Genomic DNA, 22,326 nt, shown 5'->3' on the forward strand with positions numbered 1-22,326 from the left:
ATTCAGAAAATTGTTAGGCACATTTGGGATTATGCAAAAACACAACTCAACTAAATATACAAGAAATGTCTGGTTGTTTATAGATATTTAAATGCAGAAATTTTACATTTTTAACAATGTTTAAAAAGGCACTGACCTTTCTCATGATCTTTCGGCCGTAGAACATCACCTTGTCTCTCTTCCTGAAGCGATAGTGTGGAACGCCGGCCTGCTCCTCTGTAACACAGCAAGCATTCTCAATCAGGCCATAACATTAGTAACGTAATGTAATGTAAAGAGGCCATTAGCAATCTACAGATTGTCTGTGCCCTTGACATCAGTTTAGGACTGATGCAGTAAAGCTGCCTGCTTAAATCACACTGCAGTGCCAGGGCCCTGAAATAACACAATTCATGCACTAACTACTTTTTTTGTATCAACTACCTGCACTATCACTACCAAATGACTGCCACGTTTCAGTAACCAGGTCCAACCGTTGGAATGCATGCTTCTATAAACTGTGAACCCTGAAAGATCTCTGCTATTGTAACAATCAGTCTCTGAAGCAACAACTGTTCAAGCATTAACAGTGTACCAAGTATTTTTCTCATCCTGAAACATTTTAGAAACAGATGTAGTGTGAAAGTGAACAGGGGGTGCAGTGTACAGGGCACTGACTCGACAGTTTGTATCTTCTGTAAAGAAGGAACACAACAACTCCAACAACAGAAACAACCGTCACAGCTCCGATCAGCACAGCCGTCAACTGCAACACAGACAGACAGAGGTTTTTAAATGAGCAATCTGCAGTTATTTAAAAAAAGAGATGACTATTATAAGAACCCTCTTATTTATATTACCCATCGACATGTTATGTGCTAAATGGCAAAAGAGAATTCATTCATATGTCGCCATTACATCCTTTTTTCCAGTGCACTTCAACACACACTTTAGTGATATTCTTTCAATTAAAACTGTTGGTGGTTACCATGTTTGCCTCCATCCTTTCCTCCACAAGCTGCTGCATCCTGGCCTTGATCTCACTGCCGAGTGGAAGCAGCAGGCTCTGAAACATGAAGCACAGGAACAACACGGAGAGAAGAAACCGGCAGGCAGGTCAGGCTGTGATGCAGCGTTCATTTGAAAATATGACAAGGCAACAACCTTATCATTTCAGTTTCAGAGCCGTAATCATCACGTGAAATACAAAAAGCATAGCGGAATACTTGTTTTAAATGTGTCATGTATTTCATTAGGAAAAACACCTCTGAATTATATGCCGACTGCTATATCATACATACAATATGCTTACAATAACTAGTGCAGTAACTATGGTGCATTTTGCTTTACCATTATCTATTCAAATATGACTTATATAAAACATGTGGCAGGTCCAAACTACACCAACTGGGTTACCAGAAATACACCCACAAAGTGAGAACAGTCCTCCAGATTGCCATGTTCTCTTGTGCAAATTAACCTTTCTCAAATTGTACAATTCTTGCAAATGGTGAGGACAAAATTGGCACTTTCCAAAAGTGGTGGGGACATTTCCTCAGTGTCCTCATCATCCCCAGTATAAATGAATGCCTTGCTAGATACAAGCCAGGGCTATGGATATGTATTTTCAGACAATACAGTGTAATGGATGGTGCTGAGAAGACTAACCGGGTAGATGCTGCAGCTCTCCTCTTCCTCATTCTCTCCCATGCCTGTTCTAAGAGACAATGCATCACTGAAATTAGGCCATTTCTAGAGTTAAATGAAATAACTTAAACCAAAAAGTCAAACAATGAGAACATTTCATCAAGATAAAGATTGTGAATTTGAAACTTCAGAAGTAGGTCACATAATGACGTGGTAGACAAAAGCGTTAACATATTAAAAGTCCGATACTCGAACCATTAACGCTTTTATCGCACGTGCCTTGCTCCACCCAAATTACCGAGACTATTTAAGAATCTGGGTTAAAGATCACCTACATGGCTCACGAGAAAATGGTCACAAGCTTCATGGCTGTAACCGAACACTCCCCCTCACGCTGTCTCCCCAGCACTCTGCACGGGATAATTGGATCAAGCCTAACGTTACTTTGTTTACCAGATCCATCTGTGGATCACTTCTGTCACATATTTACGACTCCATTTGTCTTAGTCTCTATTCGTGTGTCAATTCAAAATGAGCAATAATAATAAATAGGTGTTTATCAGTGCTTTGTTATCTATATGTCGAAATAAAAATGTGATTTAGGCATTCAAGTCGTATCCTATTTTGGTCCACGTGAGATAATTTGGCCAAATGGAAATTGCCAGATATTTCACAAGTTTGGCGACAACAACGAGCATCATATTCCTGGCTGACAGGATTCACATGCAGCGTTAGTGGATAAAGCACAATTACTCACACAGTTATAGTTTAATATGAACTTATAGTCAGTATAAGAGTGCGCAGAGAACAAACGTTGCATGTAAAATACACTTTGACTTTGTTATAGCTGACTCTCAGAGGGGGTGTCCGCTTCTGTGTGCAGTCCGTTACAAACACACACAGCAGGACAACCGAATGCGAGCTGAAAGCTACATTCAAAGAGTCTATAACTAATACAAACAAATTAACACTCAGCTATAGCCTACCCTGTTCTAAAGACCCGAAAACTTATTTTTCCCAACATACCTTTCTTTTTGGTGTCAAAGTTTCTGTGTATCTACAAACCTAAGAATAGTGTCGGACTGCTCGCTCTGAATGTCCTGCCACTCCTGTCAAAATAAAAGCATCATGCCGACGCGCGTGGGGCATGGACCAGAAGCGAGAGAGAACTGGGCTCTGTGGAGAGAGGGTGCAGGGTACCATTCAATAGCTACATATTTTATTATTACACAGTATATCCATAAATCAGGAAAACATTGCCAATAAATTAGATACACTCTGCAGATACTGTTTTGCATTCTTAGCATTTATTTTGAAGGGCTAGCTGTCGGTCTTCCAGGTAACTCTGGTTACCTTGATGCATTACAATCATTGACATTCCAGTTCTTGTATCTCGGATTGTGATTGGTGAATGGTGTTACTTTTGGACCAATCACTGAGCATTTCATTGGGCAGTGAGTGCTAGCACATTGCTTGTGTTGGACAAACAGTGGGCTCAAGGTGAGAGGAGTCGAATTTTTCCATCATTTATGAGCGTATAGAGAGAACATTATGACATTTAACTGAACGGAAACACATGTTTTCGTGTAATAACATTAGAAACTGTAGTTTGCCAGAAGATGCTACTAACTGCAATAAGCTAGCTCGCATGTCATCGATAGCTAGCTAGCTAGCTAGCTAATGAATTCACTACAGAAAATGCAACACTTTCTGTGTTTTTCCTCAGACCTAGCAATAGATATGTCACCAGAAGGCATTTTACTGCATGTGGAAACATGTAATGTTATTCAAATGGTTTATTTCATACTTTGAATGTTAACAAATGGATGTTAGCATTTCTTTAAAAAAAAAGTAATGTTCAAGCTGGGGTTTCTTATAGTTGTGTACTTCCCTAGACATTGGTGTTAGAAGTACTCAGATCAGGGATGCAAACTTGTCACCTTTCGGCCAAATTCGCCGTTTTGAATCCAAAATAGGTTGTTTGTGTGATTCGTGTAGATCTGCAATAAAAATATGTTTGGGGTAGGCCTATGGGGGGGTCTGGGACCATGGATGTATACTAAGAACTGTATACAGCGTGGGAAGCAGGGGCCGTTTCTCAATGTCGAGTAAAGCTGCTGCAGAGCCACTATTTCAAGTATACTAAGTCATCGAGTGGCGCCGAGGGACTGTTTAAATGCCCAGCATTCGGTACCACTCGATGACGTAGTATACTTGAAATAGTGGCTCTGCAGCGGCTTTTCTCGACATTGAGGGTGTTTCTCAATGTCGAGTACGCTTGCTTGGTGGCACATGTCTTCCGAGTGTGCAGGTGTGCGTCATACCTTACATTTTCCACCACAGATTTGGGGAAATTGGTCTGTGCGCAAAGCATTGTGGGGATTTTAAGACCGCAGAGTCTACACAAGTGCAGCCTTGAAATTTCTTGCTACGAAGTACGCCAGGCTCGGTAGAATTCCAAGTATGCTGGACAGTGGAACAGTCCTTCGGCGGCACTCAATGACGTAGTATGCTTGAAATAGTGGCTCTGGAGCAGCTTTACTCAGCATTGAGAAACACCCTGTGAAATGGCCAGGGTCTCGTTCTTTCCTATGAGAGCTGCTCATTGGCACATGAAGGCAAAATGGCCCAACTTTTGAGAGAGCGAAACGTCACAGATTACCCTTCATTCCTGGCTAGAGCATGTGCAGTTGAGTTGCCCCTTAAGCCCCGCCCCCCAAGCTCCCACTCTCGGCTCACTAATGAATGGAGAGAAAATAAATCTAGATTTGGCTTTTAGTGCATTTTAAAACTTTAAGGACCTAATGATTCTAATAAGGGCTATAAAATAGTTCATACTGGGTAGTTTATTTAGTTAAAAAAAAATATCCGCTGATTTACAGACGTCTCTTTCCCCATGTTAGTCAATAGGGTGCCACAGTGACGCGTCCTAAAACCCGGAAGAAAGCTGCGCATGGGTTCCATCGACAAAAAAGCAATGCAATTTCTCCATAGGATTTTGGAAAATAGCTCGAAATAAAATCTGTGGTTGACACACATTCAAGAGACGGATCACGTTTTGTTCAGTCGGATAATCTCCACATGTCTACCCTACTTTTATAATTTCCGAATCATAAACCTAATCGATAGATTTCTGATTTGAAAATTATAAAAGTAGGGTAGACATGCACAGCTTACTTTCGGGGTTTAGGACGCGGCACTGTGACATCACGGACTGATATGAAAGTTGCAGTACCGCCGTTTGGACATAACGAATGTTGGGCACAGAGTTTGGCACTGGGGGCTTGTCTGGGACCCGGAGTAATCTCCGGCCGCGAGCTGTTATGTGCCATCTTGACGCACATGGTGTTATTTTTAAATATATTATAATGAAGCGCGAGCTGTGTGGTCGAATCTTCCTGTCTGTCGGCTCTGCTGCTCCGCGATGAGGGTCTAACTTCAGCAGCTACATTACCTACGGTGCGTTCGTTAACAGTAACGGCCCGTCCACACAGCAGCGTTAAAAAGTCTTCCAAAGCTTCTGCCCATTCACTTTGAATGGGGTGACATCACGTTGCCTCGCTTTTCGCCGAACTGTATTGTGGGGAAGCAAAGCGAAGATTTCCAGGATTTTCAGGATTCAAAGTTGAGCAATGTTCAACTTTTGAAGCTGAGGTGGAAGCGTCAGCCAATCAAATCCCGTTTATGCAAATCTGACAGTACAAGCGCTAGCCAATCAAACCGCGTGTAAGCTGGGAGAGACATACGATGTCATTTCCTCATATTCCAAACGAGAAATTACGGTAGCAAATCACCCGGTTCTTTACGACCAGTAACTATTTACCGGAATACAAACTGGAGGAACCAGGCATGGAGGGAGGTGGCGGAGACAGTGGGTGAAACCCGGGATTTTTTTGCTTTGTATGTCGGGGGCGGGATATTCATGTGATTGGTTGTTGGTCGCGTTGCTCGCAAAAAATCCCCAAGCTTTCAGAAACGCCGACCTCCAAGATTTGATTTTCAAGATTTTTTTTAACGCTGCTGTGTGGACGGGCTGTAACTGTGCGGTCCGGAGTCACTGTGTCACAGACTGGGCCGCTGGTGAACAGCTGTTAGAACAGTTCAGGTGTTCAGAGCAGAGCTCCCTGTCGGAGCGGCAGAGCAGTAAAGAGGTTTTCTGTCGCAATATTATTTAAGGAATCGTTGAGCTAGCTAACTAGCATACATTGTCACTATCTGCTAATGTTAGCTTTATTCTTCGTTTTCTAGTAGTTTTTTTCATAGGCTATAAACAGAGGTAGAAGCACTCAGATCTTGTACTTGAGTAAAAGTAGAAGCACTCAGATCTTGTACTTGAGTACAACTAGAAGTAGGCCTACTCATATCTTGTACTTTAGTAAAAGAAGTACCAGAGTGTAGAAATACTGTGTTACAGTAAAAGTCCTGCATTCAAAATGTTACTTGTAGAAAAGTATTATCATCAAAATATAGGGAAAGTAGCGACAGTAAAAGTAGTCATTGTGCAGATTGGTCCATTTCAGAATAATATGATATGTTTTATAATGATTGATCATTAAAGTGTTCTCAAAGCTGGTAAAGGTGCAGCTAGTTTGAATAACTTTGTATACTGCAGGGTAGCTTGTGAATTTACTCCAGGTGGAACTAAAGTCTGATTTAACACTTGATTATATTTCACATCATTCATCCAGATCTGTAAAGTAACTAAAGGTATTAAATGTAGTGGAGTAAAAGTACACCATGTACCTCTGAACTGTAGTACATCAAAATATACTTAAAGTACCAAATGTAAAAATAACTATTGTGTTTAATGTCCCATATTAGAATGATATCATTACTGGATTTCTTTTTGATGTATTAATGTGTTCATCACAGCTGGTAACGGGGGAATTACTTTTAATTTCTTTATGTATAGCTGCTGGATATGTTAACCTTTTATATATTATTTATTAGCGTATTTAGTCAGTCAAAGTCAACTTATTGTCAATCTTCTGTATGCGATACAGGCAGGGAGATGACAATGCTGTTTCTCACAATCCCAAGGAATAATAGTTAACATTTCTAAAAATACCTACATAATATATTTAGTTTCAGCTAATAATCTGAATCTGTAGAGTGACTATTAACTCATTTTGTCAAATAAATGTAGTGGAGTAAAAAGTGAAGTATTGGCCTCCAAATTTGAGTGGAGTAAAAGCATAAAGAAGCATACAATACAAATACTGAAGTAGAAGTATCCCAGAATCGTACTTAATTACAATACTTGAGTAAATGTTCTTCAAGACATTACACCACTGTCCCTAGAATACATGTGTCAAACAACATGTCTTCTCCTTTTCTCCGTCTTTTAAAGGAGGAAACGCTGTGGAACCATGGGGGTGTTATCCACGTTGGTGAGGGGTCTGGTGAGAGGAGCGGACAGAATGGCTGAGTTTACAAGCAAACGTGGATCAAGGACTCATAACAAAGGCAGGGGTGCAAGGCCCACTGGGCTGAGGCTGTCCAGCAGGAAGTTTCTGTCCATACGGACCATGATTCCTGAGTTTGTTGTGCCAATCTTGGAAGACTTCAAACTTAAACCCTATGTCTCATATCGCTCTCCTCGAGGAGTGGAGCCCCCCCTCTCAGCAGAGAGTGTGTTTGCTGAAGTAGTGGCCCCTCAGATCAAGAAAGACTATAAAGATGGGACTTTCAGCAAAGAACAGCTGGAGAAATATGGATTTAATCCCAAGCAGGAGGGGAAGCTCTTCAAGCTGTTTCCAAAGAACTATGTCCGGTAAAGATGCATGCAGATCTTTGACAAAGAAATGTGATCAGACTGAAAGCGGTTGACAACTGGTGTGACACTTTCAGGAAAATTATCACACATGGGTCTGTCTGTGTTTAGAAAAAGTATGTCATGCAAGTGGTTGACATCTGGCAAAAATAAAACCTGTACGTCTATGACCCATACTGCAGAGTTGCATCAGTAATTTCCTTATAGTTATTTTTCACTTTGTTCAGAACCCCTTGATTTCAAAGACCTTTTCACTCGGTGGCAAAGTTTATACATGCACAGTGAACCTTATCTTGTCAATGCAACTTTATTTGTCAGAAAGTGTAATGACTGCAATTAAAATGGCTTCTAAAAGTTTTTATTTTGTACTGTCATAACAGAAGGACATGCTGTGTGTGATTGGTAATGTGTCACAATTTTCATTTTTACAGAACCACTGATCAAATAAGTTCAAGCCAAACACTGACCGCTCTGCGTACGATCGCTTTAAACAATGTAGACCTAGTTCTGAATTTGTTCGTTATTCGTCCAATTCCTATTACAACTAGTATTAGCAAAGAAAATTGTATAAGTTATATTTTGAATTCCTTTTTTTTTCATTCCCCCCCCCCCATTTGGTGCCCCTGGTGGATGGATGCTCCCTTAGCATTTGCTTACACTGTCTATGCCACAGGCTGGCCCTGGGGCCTCATTTATAAAACTTTGCGTGGGAAGGACAAAGCAAATAAATACGCACACAAATATTCCGATATGTAAAACACTGCACACGCACGTCCTACGCCGGTTTCCCTTTATAAATCACAATGAACTCGAAATGCGGCGCAGATTTTGCGGGCATCACGTAACGCCCGTATTTGCCAATAGTCAAAGAAACGCCCCGTATTAATATTCATTTTTTAGTGACTACAGGAAGAAGATTGCAGGAAATGACGGCAGAACAGCTAAAAAAAAACACATTTCACACAGATTTTGGTTCTTTTGGGGAGGTGGAGACAAATCACATCGTTAGGTGGATTCAGTTTGAACCAGATTAGCAGCATGGAGGTCTGCTCGTCACCAAAATAAATAAGTGGTCCGAAAAAAATTAATGACAAAATACACATAACCTTCCTCAGGCAGTGTCAATTAATTTTTATTTTTTTATGTGGTGGTTTGTTTTCCAGCTGTCAATCAGCTGTACGCAGCGTCTCCACTGCAGCCTGTGCGTCTCAACCCCCCCGCAGCAACTCTATCCACCACTTCAATGAAATAAAACAAATGTGTTATATCAGCTGCCAAATCTACCAAATATATGGTGTTCTTAGTTTCCATACCTCCTGTGTTTTATGAGCGGCATAAAACATGATTGTATAAAAAAAAAAATGCTCGTATCTACAAACTATAGAAATACTAAACGGCCTCAGTTTAAACGTAATTCTGTCCTTCAGCATACCGCATCATTTATGAGAATACATGTCATAACATTAACACAACATATTCAAGGTGGTTTTAAATAACATATCCGTATATATTTAATTCTCCGAATTATGTGTTTGTGTGCACTGAGGAGTCTCAAACAGGCGTTTGTTTAATCATTTTAAGATTGGCTTTAATCAATGTTTGCAAATGAATTCTTCATATATGATAAATGAGGTAACATTTTATTTATGGTATTATTTCCACATATTTCTCTCCATTCTTCCTTCTGCTAACGGTGTCGCAATTTCTCGTCCCTCCCGTTTTTGTGCTTAGTGCGTACGCATCGGTTAGAGTTTGCGTGGAGGACCGCACATTTTCCAGTCAAGTTTGTTTTTTATAAATCGCAAACATTGCTTAGAAACTGTCTGGCATGCGCCATCTTTTGGGCGTACGCACCGTTTATAAATGAGGCCCCTGGTCATGGTTTTGAAAATCACCAGCTCAGATTTCTGGGAAGCAGCAGATGCCTCGCATTACTTTTCATGCTAGTCTTCGCGGCGTTTTTGCTAACATTTCTTTTACACAATGAATAGCCGCATTTATAGGGATTATAAGCAATTTGTTTAAATCAAAGTTTTATTATAACAATCAAGTGTCTTGAATACAGGGTTTACTTATCCTTGATATGTTAAATTGTGTGATGTAGTGGGGCTGTGCATCCTGCATTACTTGGGTACATAAGTAGAAGATATTTCTTTAGTGTCAATGCACCCAGAGCTCCAGCCGGGTCAGCATTGTTCTGGTTCCTGTTGAGCCTCCTCTGGAGTCCAGTCCCAGCGCCACACATGGAGCATGTGGTCATAGAAAGAGCAGCTGGCCAGCAGACAGGACAGTGAAGGGGCGTCCTCTTTAGAGCTGAAGACAGGAGCTACAGCGGGCGCACCAATGCTCTCTGGGATGTATCGTCCTGCATCGTCCTCCAAGGAAGTATCAAAGCTGGCTGTGGGAGATTCATACTGAATCCTCAAGTGCCCTCCGCTCTCTGTGAGGCTTTCCTTGGGTTCTGCAGCGACAGGGGAGCCTGGGGCCGCTTCCTCCAGGGACAAGTGGGACCAGTCGGCTCCGTACGCCAGAGAGTTGTGGAGTATGTAGGAGGCTACCACAGGACATGCTCCTCCACTGGCCTCTGGAGAATGACATGAACACACTGATGGTTTGATAGGAAGAATTCAGGGCTGTGCTGACAATTTATTTGTTGTACATTTAAAGCTTCTATTCAGTATCGGTTCTCCCTTAAGTTGAATCAAATGCCTTCAATTTAGCTTAACATTTGTTGGTATACATAAACTGCTCGCTATTAGGTGTTCTGAAAGGCTCCATTTCAACCACAATACATAACTTTGTATATAATGTCTCAGGTCCACTGACAGTTCCCCAGTGTATAATACCACCTAATGGATCTCTGTTCATTCTGTAATTAAGATTCAGGGGGGTATACTAGGAAGCAAATTCAACAGATTAAGGGTTTCTTTGACTTAGCTGGCTCGACAAAACTAAAACTCCTGATGAGAGATAACAGGTTCTACAAAGCTGGTTATCAACTCTCTTTGTGAACTTGGGCTTTCCTCTTCAGGCTGTGTGCACACTCACAGAAAAAGGGGCATTTGGTGCATGATTTGAATCATGAACCGCATGAAAGGGATTGATCGCCGCTTGTTAAAAATCCCAAGTCTCCTCACTACCTGAATCACTAGAGCCAATCACGTGTAGACCACTACCCTACCAAAGCCTATAAAACTCGCCTTTCAGGCCGGTCACTCCCTTCCTCCCCTCCAGAGACTGCAGAACAAAGCACTAAAAGTGGCACATGAATTTCCAATTGTTTGTTACTATTTGATATTCAATGTTTAGTTTAAAGTTAACAGTTTGTGTTTATCAACCAATTAGATTCCTTTTGATTTAAACATACGTTGAAGGAAAGTGAGCAGTTAATCCTGTGGATGCATTACATGATATAAGTAAATAGTCAACCTTATTTTTGCCTTTATGATAAGACTGGTAATATAACCGCCACCAAACCACCAGATAGTGAAATAAAAATGTTAAACGGCCTGCTGGATCCAGTGTTTTAATGTGCACAGCACCTGGGTTGTTTGTTAGTAATCCACATTTTACATACATCATCTGATAACCTTTACCACTCATAGATTGAATATAAAGTTGGGCTATTGAAACATGATACTAGTTAGTGAACAGTGCCATTTGCTGATTTTAAGCCTAAACTCTGAACATAACCTGGTCCGGAGCAGGTTCTTTCAGCAGCATAAGATGCCATGGCGATCTAGCCAGGTTAAAAGAGGGCCACCTTCCAAGTACGGAAAACTCTGGCTTTAGGCTCGACATAGCTTGAACATATACACTGAACATCTTTTTGGTAGACAGAAATTGCACAAATGTATTTTCCTCTGAATTTATCATCTATTGCAGTGACCACCAACTGGCGGCCCGCGGGCCACATCCGGCCCGCCAGACATTCTCATCCGGCCCGTGCGACTTGGGTGACTGTGGCGTTGGCGGAGTGGTTACTGCGTTCGCCCCCCGCCCATTTTTTTTTTACAACGTCTCGTGAGTAAGGTGCAGTACCAGAGTCCAACAGAGAGGCAGCAGCTGCGGGACAGTAGACTGCCTAGTGCGAAACCTTCCCTGCCTTGAAGAAGAAGTTATCCTTTGTTGTGAACAGTCTTCTTTGTGCGCTCCACAGCAGCAGCCCCGCTGCGACAGAGTCCAACAGAGAGGCAGGAGCTGCGGGACAGTAGCCTAGAAGCAGGGTTGGGTTGTAACGGAATATATGTAACGGCATTACGTAATCAGAATACAAAAATCAAGTAAGCTAACTGTATTCAGCTGGCGTTACATTTGAAAAACGAGTAATCTGATTACAGTAACTTTCGTAAACCTGAAGTGAATACATTTTGGAATACTTATTGGAATTATTGGTGGAAAAGTTTTCTCACAAAATCTAATATTCATTACTGGCAGAACTGTGTGCACACTGCACAGCGCTGCAGCATGTCTGTGAGCGAGAGAGAGATGCAGCGTGTCTGTGAGGCCCCGCCCCCGCATGCAGATGAGAGAGAGATCTCTTTTAAAATATATTGAAAGTTAGAAACGGAGATGGTTAGATAAAATGTGCAAGATAACGTTTATGTAGCATTTATTTATTGTCGAAATGATGACATTTCATAACGGGATCAAATCAAAGTGAATGGCCTGCTGCTGCTGCTGAATGCATGGGGCAAGTGACTGGAAAAAGTTTTTTAAATTATTACATCGTTTCAGATAATACATAATAATGATAATTCATTCTATTTAGGGGCGCCTTTCAAAGAACCCAAGGACACCTTACAATTCATTACATATTCCAAGGAAAGGTTTTAAGACAGTACAAAGAATGCAGTCCGGGTGATGTTTTTTATGTGGGGTGCAGATGAGAGGGAGCTGTCCAGAATGACACCAAGATGTTGTGTTTGAGTTCTTGATAAGCCATTAAAACGGTCAAATAAGTGTCTCCTGTGCACCAGACACCCATCTGTTATGGAAAAATAAAGTATTCCAAAAGTATTCTAAAAGTAATCTGAATACGTAACTAACTGTATTCTGATTACTTTCAGAGCATGTATTCAGTACTCAGTAACTGATTACATTTACAAAGTAACCTTCCCAACCCTGCCTAGAAGTGATCCTTCGTTAGCCTGAAGAGTCTGCTAAGCTTTATGCGGTCCGCAGTACCTGAGCGTGCTCCACTAGCATTGTGGCTAGTTATTACTAGCATCGCTGGCCCGCGATAGTGTCTATTGGATACATTTTGGCCCTTGGACAAATGTAGTTGGTGATCCCTGATCTAGTGTAATTGTTAAGATTTTGCAGTAATTATTATGAACATTTTATTTAACCCTCCGGTATCACTGTGGATGTTTTTGTCCATATGGGTCATTTTTCACTTTTCATTTTTCTAATAACTTTGGTTGTGTTGTTGCAAATGGCCTAATTTTTTTTGTAACAAGGCTATTTTCTCGATCTATTTTGGAATTCCAATTTCAATTTTACAAATCGGTCTTTAATTCACTGTGTAACAAATCGACTACACAAATTAGTCATTCGAGACAAAAATGTCCACTGCAAAATACTTTGATAAAAACACTATATTAAAAGTTTTTTTTCACAACTTTTTTGGGTTCAATATTTAAAGCAACTTCCGCCCTAATAGAAAATACCAAACATGTAATAATTTTCAGGATTTTAACCCTTTAAATGCCATTTTGAAAACATGAAACCGCAGTTTTTTTTCATGATGAAAACAGAGAAAATGAATTATTTTCCAAAAAATACATATCTGGTGACTGGCTCTTTTTTTTTTATCACAGTCTTGGATATGTCAAAGATTAACAACAACATTGATTTTTTTGCATTATTAGTTTTTGCACAAAATCAGATTAAACAAAAAACTCACACATTAGTCATTCGGGACCAAAATGTCCACTTCGAAAAACTGCTCTAAAATGACAACAGATTAATATTTTAAAAAACTTTTTGGGGTTAAATCTTTCAATCAACTTCAGTCCTGATCAAAAATACCAAATGTTAACTTATTTTCAGGATTTTAACCCTTTAACTGCCAGTTTGAAAACATGAATTTGCGTTTTCTATGAAAAACATGCACAAAAAGGCAGTTATTTTCCATATAATGAATGTTGGGGGGGGTCTGCTTTTTTTTTTAATCTCAGTCTTGGATATGTCAAAGATTAGCAACAACATTGATTTTGTTAAAATAATTCAATTTTCCTTTTTACTGTATATCACCAGATGTGAAATCTTACATGCTTGTAATTTCTTGGTTTCTTTGCCTGTTGTATAATGGGGCCCTGACAGTCATTGGAATACATGTATACAACTAATATGATTTAGGTGTGTTGGTATGGATGTGGAAGAGTGGTATCAGCTGAGAAATGTGTGTGTTTTTGTGTGTGTGTGTTTGGGTGTAAAGTGTGTGTGTACAGAGACAACAATATACAGTAAATTTGGTTTACAGCAAGTCGCAGTTCTCGCCTGATATCTTTCTTTCTTTCTCTCTCTCTCTTTTTCTCTCACCCCCTCATTCCCAAACTCATACACACTCTTAGATATTAAACCTCCTTATACCTTGTGTGTGTGAGTGATTGTGTGTGAGAATGAGACAGGACTAAGTGTGCTCTCATGGCGTTTTGTTTTTCATTTGTGCTGTTTCATGTGTCTTAGAGGTAAACAGATGTATGATATTGACCCAGCTTGACCTTGATGTTTTGAATTGTTTGGAACTTCAAAGTCCTTTGATAATGTCAAACAGACATACACAGCCATACATACACTCCTTGAAGTAAATAAAAACACCTGGCTGCAAAGCCAAAGCTTCAAATATGTGTAGTTTGGCTGGATGCTCATTTCATTCCTGTGATACGCAACAAGCAAGCAGTAAGATGAAGAGGAACTTCTCTGTGGGACAAGAGGTCTCATGCAGCCCGTAACTTCAGCTGCAGGACTCATCCTCTGAAACAGAAACACCCTGAGAATGAGAATCTGGTGTGGATCTGCCTGTGCTTGAAAGGAGTCAGCACAAAGATAAAACACATTTTTGCCAAACATGAGAAGGAGAATCTGATGTGGAGTTTGTAGTGGAGTCTGATCCTTCTTCATCCGACCCTTCCCCTGAAAGTGGAGAGGACACAGAGGATCCCATCCCGTAGCTGCGCTACATGCCTCTGCACTATCCTATCTGTAGGATCGTGTCCATCATGGCAGTGGGTGGACATCAAAACATTTTCAAATCTGGTTTCCCTCTCACAAGGAAACGCCTCGCTACATTCCTGCTGCCAGAGGTTTGGTTTCAGGGCCCACACGTTATGCCATTACGAGTGGCACAAATAAGAATTAATGACGTGGAATCCTTCTTTGATTTATTCTTTACCCCTGAGATCATCAGCAGTATTGTCAACATGACACACCTGTTCGGTGGCAAACTGGAGGGATGTTGATGCCACAGATGTTTGAGCAAACATTGGATAGGATAGTGCAGAGGAATGTAGCACAGCTACGGGATGGGATCCTCCGTGTCCTCTCCACTTTCAGGGGAAGGGTCAGACGAAGAACAATCAGACTCCACCACAAACATCTGATTATTTCTCTAAGCATGGCTTCACGTGGTGGCGCAACGAATATTCTTGTTACTCCTGGGGCAATGTCTGGTGCCATCATCCTCTTTGTGGTGTGATTGAGGAGGAGATCACTAAGCACTTTAGTGAACATCAGGCTTTTTCCATCTAAAAGGTTTTGTAGTCCTTCATACATCTCAACCTCATCACCATCGTGTTGTTCCTCAGCAGCTCCTCAGCAGCTCCTCAGCAGCTCCTCTGCAGCTCCTTTGCAGCTCCTCTGCAGCTCCTCTGCAGCTCCTCAGCAGCTCCTCTGCAGCTCCTCTGCAGCTCCTCAACCTCCTCAGCAAAGGACCTCACCGATTCCTCTGTATCAACGTGGGATTCGGGGCAGAATTGTTCCTTCTTCTCTGCCCCCATCCGATAAACGAACTGTTTGGCAAAAAAAATTGTTATCCTTGTGCTGACTCCTTTCAAGCACAGTTCAGGCAGATCCGCAACAGATTCTCCTTCTCAGGGTGTTTCTGTTTCAGAGGATGAGTCCTGCAGCTGAAGTTACGGGCTGCATGAGACCTCTTGTCCCACAGAGAAGCTCCTCTTCATCTTACTGCTTGTTGCATATTACAGGAATGAAATGACTATCCAGCCAAACTACACATATTTGAAGTTTTGGCTTTGCAGCCAGGTGTTTTTATTTACTTCAAGGAGTGTATGCATCGCTGTGTATGTCTGTTTGCTAAAGAGACATTATCAAAAAGGACTTTGAAGTTCCAAACAATTCAAAACATCGAGGTCAAGCTGGGTCAAGATCATACGTCTGTTTACCTCTAAGACACATGAAACAGCACAAATGAAAAACAAAACGCCATGAGAGCACACTTAGTCCTGTCTCATTCTCACACACAATCACTCACACACACACAAGGTATAAGGAGGTTTAATATGTACGAGTGTGTATGAGTTTGGGAATGATGGAGTGAGAGAAAAAGAAAGAAAGATATGAGGCGAAAACTGTGACTTGCTGTAAACCAAATCTACTGTATATTGTTGTGTCCACACCAGGGCAGGAATTTCACGAGGGCCACGAGGGCCATGGCCCTCCCACTTTGGCCTTGTGCCCTTAAAAATGATATCTGCCATAAGGCCACAGTGGCCTTGATGCCCTCTCTGACTAAGTTTTGTGGTTTAGCAGTCTGCCTCTTTTCTGACACGGCTTCAACACCAGCATATTTTGAAGGAGGAAAAAAAAATCAGCGGTGCGCTTGATTTGAGCCTGGAATGCACCGCTCGAACGGTCTATGATGACAGTTGACATCAGTCTATGACCTATCTCCGCCCACCCCCTCACGCGTCCGTGTGCGTAGGACGGTCTAGGACCAAGCTAGCTGATTCTCCGCTCAAGAAAAGGCTGAGGTGAGGTAAGGTTTTGTGATGATCCTGTTTGCCGTTAAGTTTTTCATTTGTCCAGCTTTAAGTGTAATTTTATGGATAACATTACTATTTCTTGCTCTTATGGTAATGCATAATTATAATATTTTGAATTGTTTTTGTTACTACTTGGATAAGTTATCAGGGCTCGTACGGGTGCTTGAAATCCTTGAAAATGCTTGAATTTTTACGAGGTGTTTTCATGACTTGAAAAGTGCTTGAATTTTGGGAATGGTGCTTGGATTTGAGATAAAGTGCTTGAAATTGTAAATGCTTTACTTTTACAATAAATTGCTGTCTGACTGAATAGTTCGCTTTTTAGATTAAAAGAAAATAAAGAAGTCGGAGCGCGCTTAGTTGCTTCGCTTCTACATAAAACAGCTCCGCTCCGGCCTTCCCGCGCTATGCGCGCGACCTGCAAGTGTTTTATTTTGTGTGACCTGGGCATTCTAATGAGAGAATGACAGTATGCCAGGAGGTTGCTGTTTTAACGAGCGTTGGCTATCCGAAAAGAAATACAAGCTGTGGCTAAAACGAGGATCAACCCAACGATTCGCCTTCTGCACAGTTTGCCACAAAGAATTTCAATTATTCGCGATGGGAGAGTCTGCGCTGACGAGCAATATGAAAGGTAAGCCGTAGTAGAGCATTTTGGATTAGGCTAACGTTGCATGTTACGTTTGTTTAAGCTAGTAACGTTAGCGAACTCGATGTGGATTATTGCTTATGCAGGTGACAATAATAAAAAGGAGCGTACCTATGTCAGTATGTGCGACAGTCGCCATCCTGTGGTTTTCAGAGGATGAAGCACATAAAAGCAATGTATTTCTACTGGTAGTATTTTTCGTGCCTAAACTTGCTCCATCGAAATCAGTCACATTGACCCGAAGACACATTTTGAGTTATACACTGTTGGAAAGAGGATATTCCTAGCTTTCTAACGGAGGAAACATATTTTAGTTTGTATTAATGGTCTGGGGGAAGCTCGCGAGTGTGTGTTTGTGTGTTTGTGTATTTTTGCGTTTGTGTGTATTGTGTTAGTTTCCCGGGGAAAACACTCACGAGAAACACCGGCTGTTGTTATGCCTGCTTTGACGTAAAGTTACTCCGTTCTCCGCTTGTAATTATGCCGTTACAAGCTTCAAAGTTGTATTTATCATCTGAATTTGCCGAAACAAGTTTAATATTCTGAAAGCCAAGACTTTGTTTATTTGAAATCAGATGAAAACAAACTGTAACGGACCCTGCCGTGTTATCTATGATTACTATACGCCAGGGGTCGGCAACCCCTGGCACGCGTGCCAGCATTGGCATAACCAGTGGCACACTAGGAATAAGTGGAATAAGTGTGCAAAATATTTAAATTAATTTTCGGATCCTGAACGCGAGACCGCCGCCAGAGGTCGTCTCCCCGTTACCTGCAGAAGGAAGCCATGCACGCAACGCAGCCCCGCTCTCTTTAACTCCAGGTGACTTTCTGCCGCTTTCCTCCGTGGTGCAGTGCTGATCGTTTCACCACGGAGGAAAGCACTTCACTAATTGCAGTAACCATAAGGAGCTGTACAAATGCCGCAGATTTTGCGTGGCTGTGTATTTAGTTGAAAGCCAGTGGCGATCTGCTCATCTCTCATCGAAATAATATGCTACAAAGGGGCGGACTGGCCATCTGTGTGTTGAACTTTCCTGTCGGCTCCCAGACCGTAGTCGAGGAGGGCAGAAGCAACAAGCTTCAGGTTCAATAACCCACTTTAGCTTAAATGACTGGAGAGAGGCGAGCTCTTCTTGGGAGGACGTTGCATTTATTTAGCTGTTCTTCTGTTTCACAAGATACATCACAGACCTCTGTTTTTCTGCTTTCGCGTTTCACTTCCAGAAACATATACACGTTCCCTCACTGTCGCTCTACCATTCAAAAACACACATGCACAAGCCGCACCCCTCTCTCTCTCTCTCTTAAAGGGACAGCGATCTCATCTCACTCTGCATGACCCTAATATCATAACATTTGTGCTCTGGAGAATCACAGAACGGACGATCGTCCTTATTATTATGCCGTTTAAACCAACTATTTAAATGTGTTTGTTAAATTCGGCATCATGTAAGTTGCGCTGACAGGTCCACACACTGCTTCCCCGCAGCGAGGCTCCCCCGCCCTCCAGCTGATAGTTGACGAGCGTCAAGCTCCTCAACCCCCCCCCCCCCCCCCGTTGATAGTTATCGATCGTTGGCACGCTGATAACATTTTTTATCAAAAAGGTTGCCGACCCCTGCTATACGCCATACATTCATAATGTCAGCGGGAGGGAGGGGGGAGCATCGCTACGTAAAAGCATTAGTGCGAGGGAGAGCTGTCATCTTCCCTTTACAAGCTTCAAACATGTATTTTTCGGGAGATTTTGGCAATAAAAGTTTCATATTCTGCAAAAAATTCCCTGGAAACCTCCAAAACCCTTACACAGAAAGAGGATCTCTGCACATGCAGCTTTGTGTTTCAATGGTTTTGTCCTAACCTTGGAGAGCCGTATGTTTACTGCCACCCTAAAAGGACCTCAAAAATGTTAAAAATGTTAATGAAGAATTTATTGAAAAATTAGTTGGCTGATTGTTTTATATTGGCTCAGCCAGGTTATATGGGATGCCCAGTCTACTATATATGATATGGGTCACTCATTTTACAATATTAAACTTTGTTTTCTTATCTTTAATTTGTCATCCTTATGTATAATGCTATTACGAAACACACATTTGGTTGTTTATAGCATAAAGAACATCGGATTTAATGTGAGGTAGGGAAATAATCATTTGAGTATAAATATGTGCATTTAAATATGTAATTTACAACAGCTGTACGCTGCTTGAAAAGCTTGAAAATGCACCTTGACAATGCTTGAACAGTGCTTGAATTTGACTTTGGAAAAGGTGTAAGAACCCTGAGTTATGTTGCAGTTGTGTTCTTTTTTTATTATTATATAGTGCTAGGCAGTTAGCGCTGTGTTGTTAGCTGTCAAAGACCTCTGTGCAGACTTATTTGACTACCGGCGATCGCAGACGGAAGTTCAAAGTTTGCTGCTCGTTTATATCGCCCAATTTTCAAAACGCGATCAAAATACCCATTCACATGTCTTGTGGCATGCCTGAACTGTCTACATACGACATTGTGCGTCACCATAGTAGGGAAACTTTCCTCCCATTATGGTCCAGATTCTTGTTGGAGAAGGGAAGAATGTACCCCAATCTGCTGCACCTAATACAAACAGTCCTAGTTTTTCCTGTCTCTACCTCTCAAGTTGAACGGCAGTTCTCAGTAATGAAGAGATTGCAGGGCGATTGACGTTTAAGCCTGCACACTTCAACAATTGAAGATCTACTCCTCATCAAATCCCAGGGTTGTGCTCCTGCTGAATATCAAAGTGATGAAGCTGTGGCAAGATGGTGGGCAGCTGGCATCAACAAAAGGAGTCCCAATATTCATCCCTATGGTCAAAGGAACCCCAAAAGTCCAAATCTCCCTGACTCGTCATCATCTCCATCTTCAAGTGACTCAGAATAAGGACGCACCTTGACGTAGGCCCACTACCACAGTCTCACAGTGAGCCAAACATGTCTGTGCTATAAGAATCCTTGGTAGTTTTAATAAAGAATTTGTTTAATTGCAATTTGGTGTCCATTGAATGCTTAATAAATATATATAAAAGTATTGTAAATGCATATACAATCGTAGTCACTTCATATCGTATGTTAAATCATTGTTTTAATTTATGGCCTTGGTGCCCTGGCTTTTGGCCTTTGTGCCCTTAAAAAATTGACAACTCAAAAGGCCAAGTGGCCTTGCCCCTAAAATGACGAAATTCCAGGCCTGGTCCACACACACACACACACACACACACACACACACACACACACACACACACACACACACACACACACACACACACACACACACACACACACACACACACACACACACACACACACACACACACACACACACACACACACACACACACACACACACACACACACACACACACACACACACACACACACACACACACACACACACACACACACACACACACACACACACACGATACCACTCTTCCACATCCATACCAACACACCTACATCATATTAGTTGCATACATGTATTCCAATGGCTGGCAGGGCCTCATTATACAACAGGCAAAGAAACAAAGAAATGACAAGCATGTAATTCAATGGTAAAATGTCACATCTGGTGATATACAATAAAAAGGACAAATTGAACTATTTTCCTCCAATATAAAACCCTGACATTACAAAATGCGTGATTTTATACCGGTATGGCGGAGAGATCAAAAGATGTGGTTATAATGGGAGTGGATGGGACACGAGTGGCTAATGTGTGAGTTTTTTTGTTTAATCTGATTCTGTGCAAAAACTAATAATCCACCAAAATAAATGTTGTTGCTAATCTTTGACATATCCAAGACTGTGATAAAAAAAAGCAGACCCCCCCAACATTCATTATATGGAAAATAACTGCCTTTTTGTGCATGTTTTTCATAGAAAACGCAAATTCATGTTTTCAAACTGGCAGTTAAAGGGTTAAAATCCTGAACATAAGTTAACATTTGGTATTTTTTATCAGGACTGAAGTTGATTGAAATATTTAACCCCAAAAAGTTTTTAAAAATATTAATCTGTTGTCATTTTAGAGCAGTTTTTGGAAGTGGACATTTTTGTCCCGAATGACTAATGTGTGAGTTTTTTGTTTAATCTGATTTTGTGCAAAAACTAATAATCAACCAAAATCAATTTTGCTGCTAATCTTTGACATATCCAAGACTGTTATAAAAAAAAAAGAGCCAGTCACCAGATATGTATTTTTTGGAAAACAACTAATTTTCTCTGTTTTCATGATGAAAAAAAACTGCGGTTTCATGTTTTCAAAAGGGCATTTAAAGGGTTAAAATCCTGAAAATGATTACATTTTTGGTATTTTCTATTAGGGCAGAAGTTGCTTTAAAGATTGAACCCAAAAAAGGTGTGTAAAAAACCTTTTAATATAATGTTTTTATCAAAGTATTTTGCAGTGGACATTTTTGTCTCGAATCACTAATTTGCGTAGTCCAATCGAATGATACCGGAGGGTTAAAGGTCACCTATTATGCAAAAGCCACTTTTTCATGTATTTTATACATAAACATGTGTCCCCCTCTGTGTAAAGAGATTCTGAAAGTTTCAGGAAAAAAGATTCTCTCACTGTTTCTCCTCATCCATTTATATAAAAATCTGATTTTGGCCACTTTATGATGTCACAACAACAATTGACGCTCATGAATTGTCAACGGACAATTCAGCGAACCGGGTTCTGATTGGCTGTTTTCGTCTCCAATCATATCTTTGATCTGAAATACGGAAAGAGAGGGGTTTTAGGTTGCCATCAGGCTGTGGACGGTCTTATTATACGTCCATTGGTTGGTTTTGTGGCACATTTGTAATGCTGTGCCAACTTGAGCGAGCACACAGGCAAACGTGAGCGTTTCAGAATTTCCTAACGAAATTAAAAAAATTATATTAAAACTAATCTTTCAACATAGTTTGATACAAAAATAAATATTAGGACAAAGCCCTACAAACAATAACAATAAACATAATAATACAAAAATTAAAATGTTTTATTCAGCCCTGATTTCTCCTGGGCGTGCCCAAATCCTGGATGGGCCGCCCATGACGCCGGGTCTGTCCTAGAGCACTATTAGCCACTTTCACACCAAGTCCTCGAACTGTCCTAGTAGATCGCGTTCTCACCGGAATTAGTCCCAGAGGGAGGATTAGGCAAATGAAGCCGCATGTATCGTGACTTTCTGTTTGTGTAAGAATGTGTGTGTGCATGCGTGTGTGAGGGGGGGGTCAGTGGATCAGAGTGGCAGG

General features: G+C 41.1%; 2 protein-coding genes across 2 annotated transcripts in view; one reads left to right on the top strand and one right to left on the bottom strand.

The window, feature by feature from the left end:
• The window catches only part of LOC307044597 (patatin-like phospholipase domain-containing protein 7), a 129,644-nt gene extending 126,904 nt beyond the window's left edge, over nucleotides 1-2,740 (bottom strand). Inside the window, exons 1-5 of the mRNA XM_079689908.1 lie at nucleotides 2,653-2,740; nucleotides 1,648-1,696; nucleotides 968-1,045; nucleotides 658-745; nucleotides 137-216 (exon numbers count right to left, since the gene is read on the bottom strand). Of these exons, the coding sequence (XP_079546034.1) occupies nucleotides 137-216; nucleotides 658-745; nucleotides 968-1,045; nucleotides 1,648-1,689 (288 nt within the window). The 5' untranslated portion in view covers nucleotides 1,690-1,696; nucleotides 2,653-2,740. The remainder of the gene's footprint in view (nucleotides 1-136; nucleotides 217-657; nucleotides 746-967; nucleotides 1,046-1,647; nucleotides 1,697-2,652) is intronic.
• Nucleotides 2,741-2,970: 230 nt separating this feature from the next.
• Nucleotides 2,971-8,396, top strand: mrpl41 (mitochondrial ribosomal protein L41). The gene is made up of 2 exons (XM_079690274.1): nucleotides 2,971-3,126; nucleotides 6,977-8,396. The coding sequence occupies exon 2, from the start codon at nucleotides 6,996-6,998 to the stop codon at nucleotides 7,401-7,403; it is 408 nt and encodes a 135-aa protein (XP_079546400.1). The 5' UTR covers nucleotides 2,971-3,126; nucleotides 6,977-6,995; the 3' UTR covers nucleotides 7,404-8,396.
• The last annotated feature ends 13,930 nt before the right edge of the window (nucleotides 8,397-22,326 follow it).

This window comes from Notothenia rossii (assembly GCF_949606895.1).
Source record: "Notothenia rossii genome assembly, chromosome: 6".
Classification (NCBI taxonomy): domain Eukaryota; kingdom Metazoa; phylum Chordata; class Actinopteri; order Perciformes; family Nototheniidae; genus Notothenia; species Notothenia rossii.

Bases quoted from the DNA above. Each gene is read 5' to 3' on its own strand.
- mrpl41 (XM_079690274.1), top strand. From the start codon at position 6,996: ATGGGGGTGTTATCCACGTTGGTGAGGGGTCTGGTGAGAGGAGCGGAC.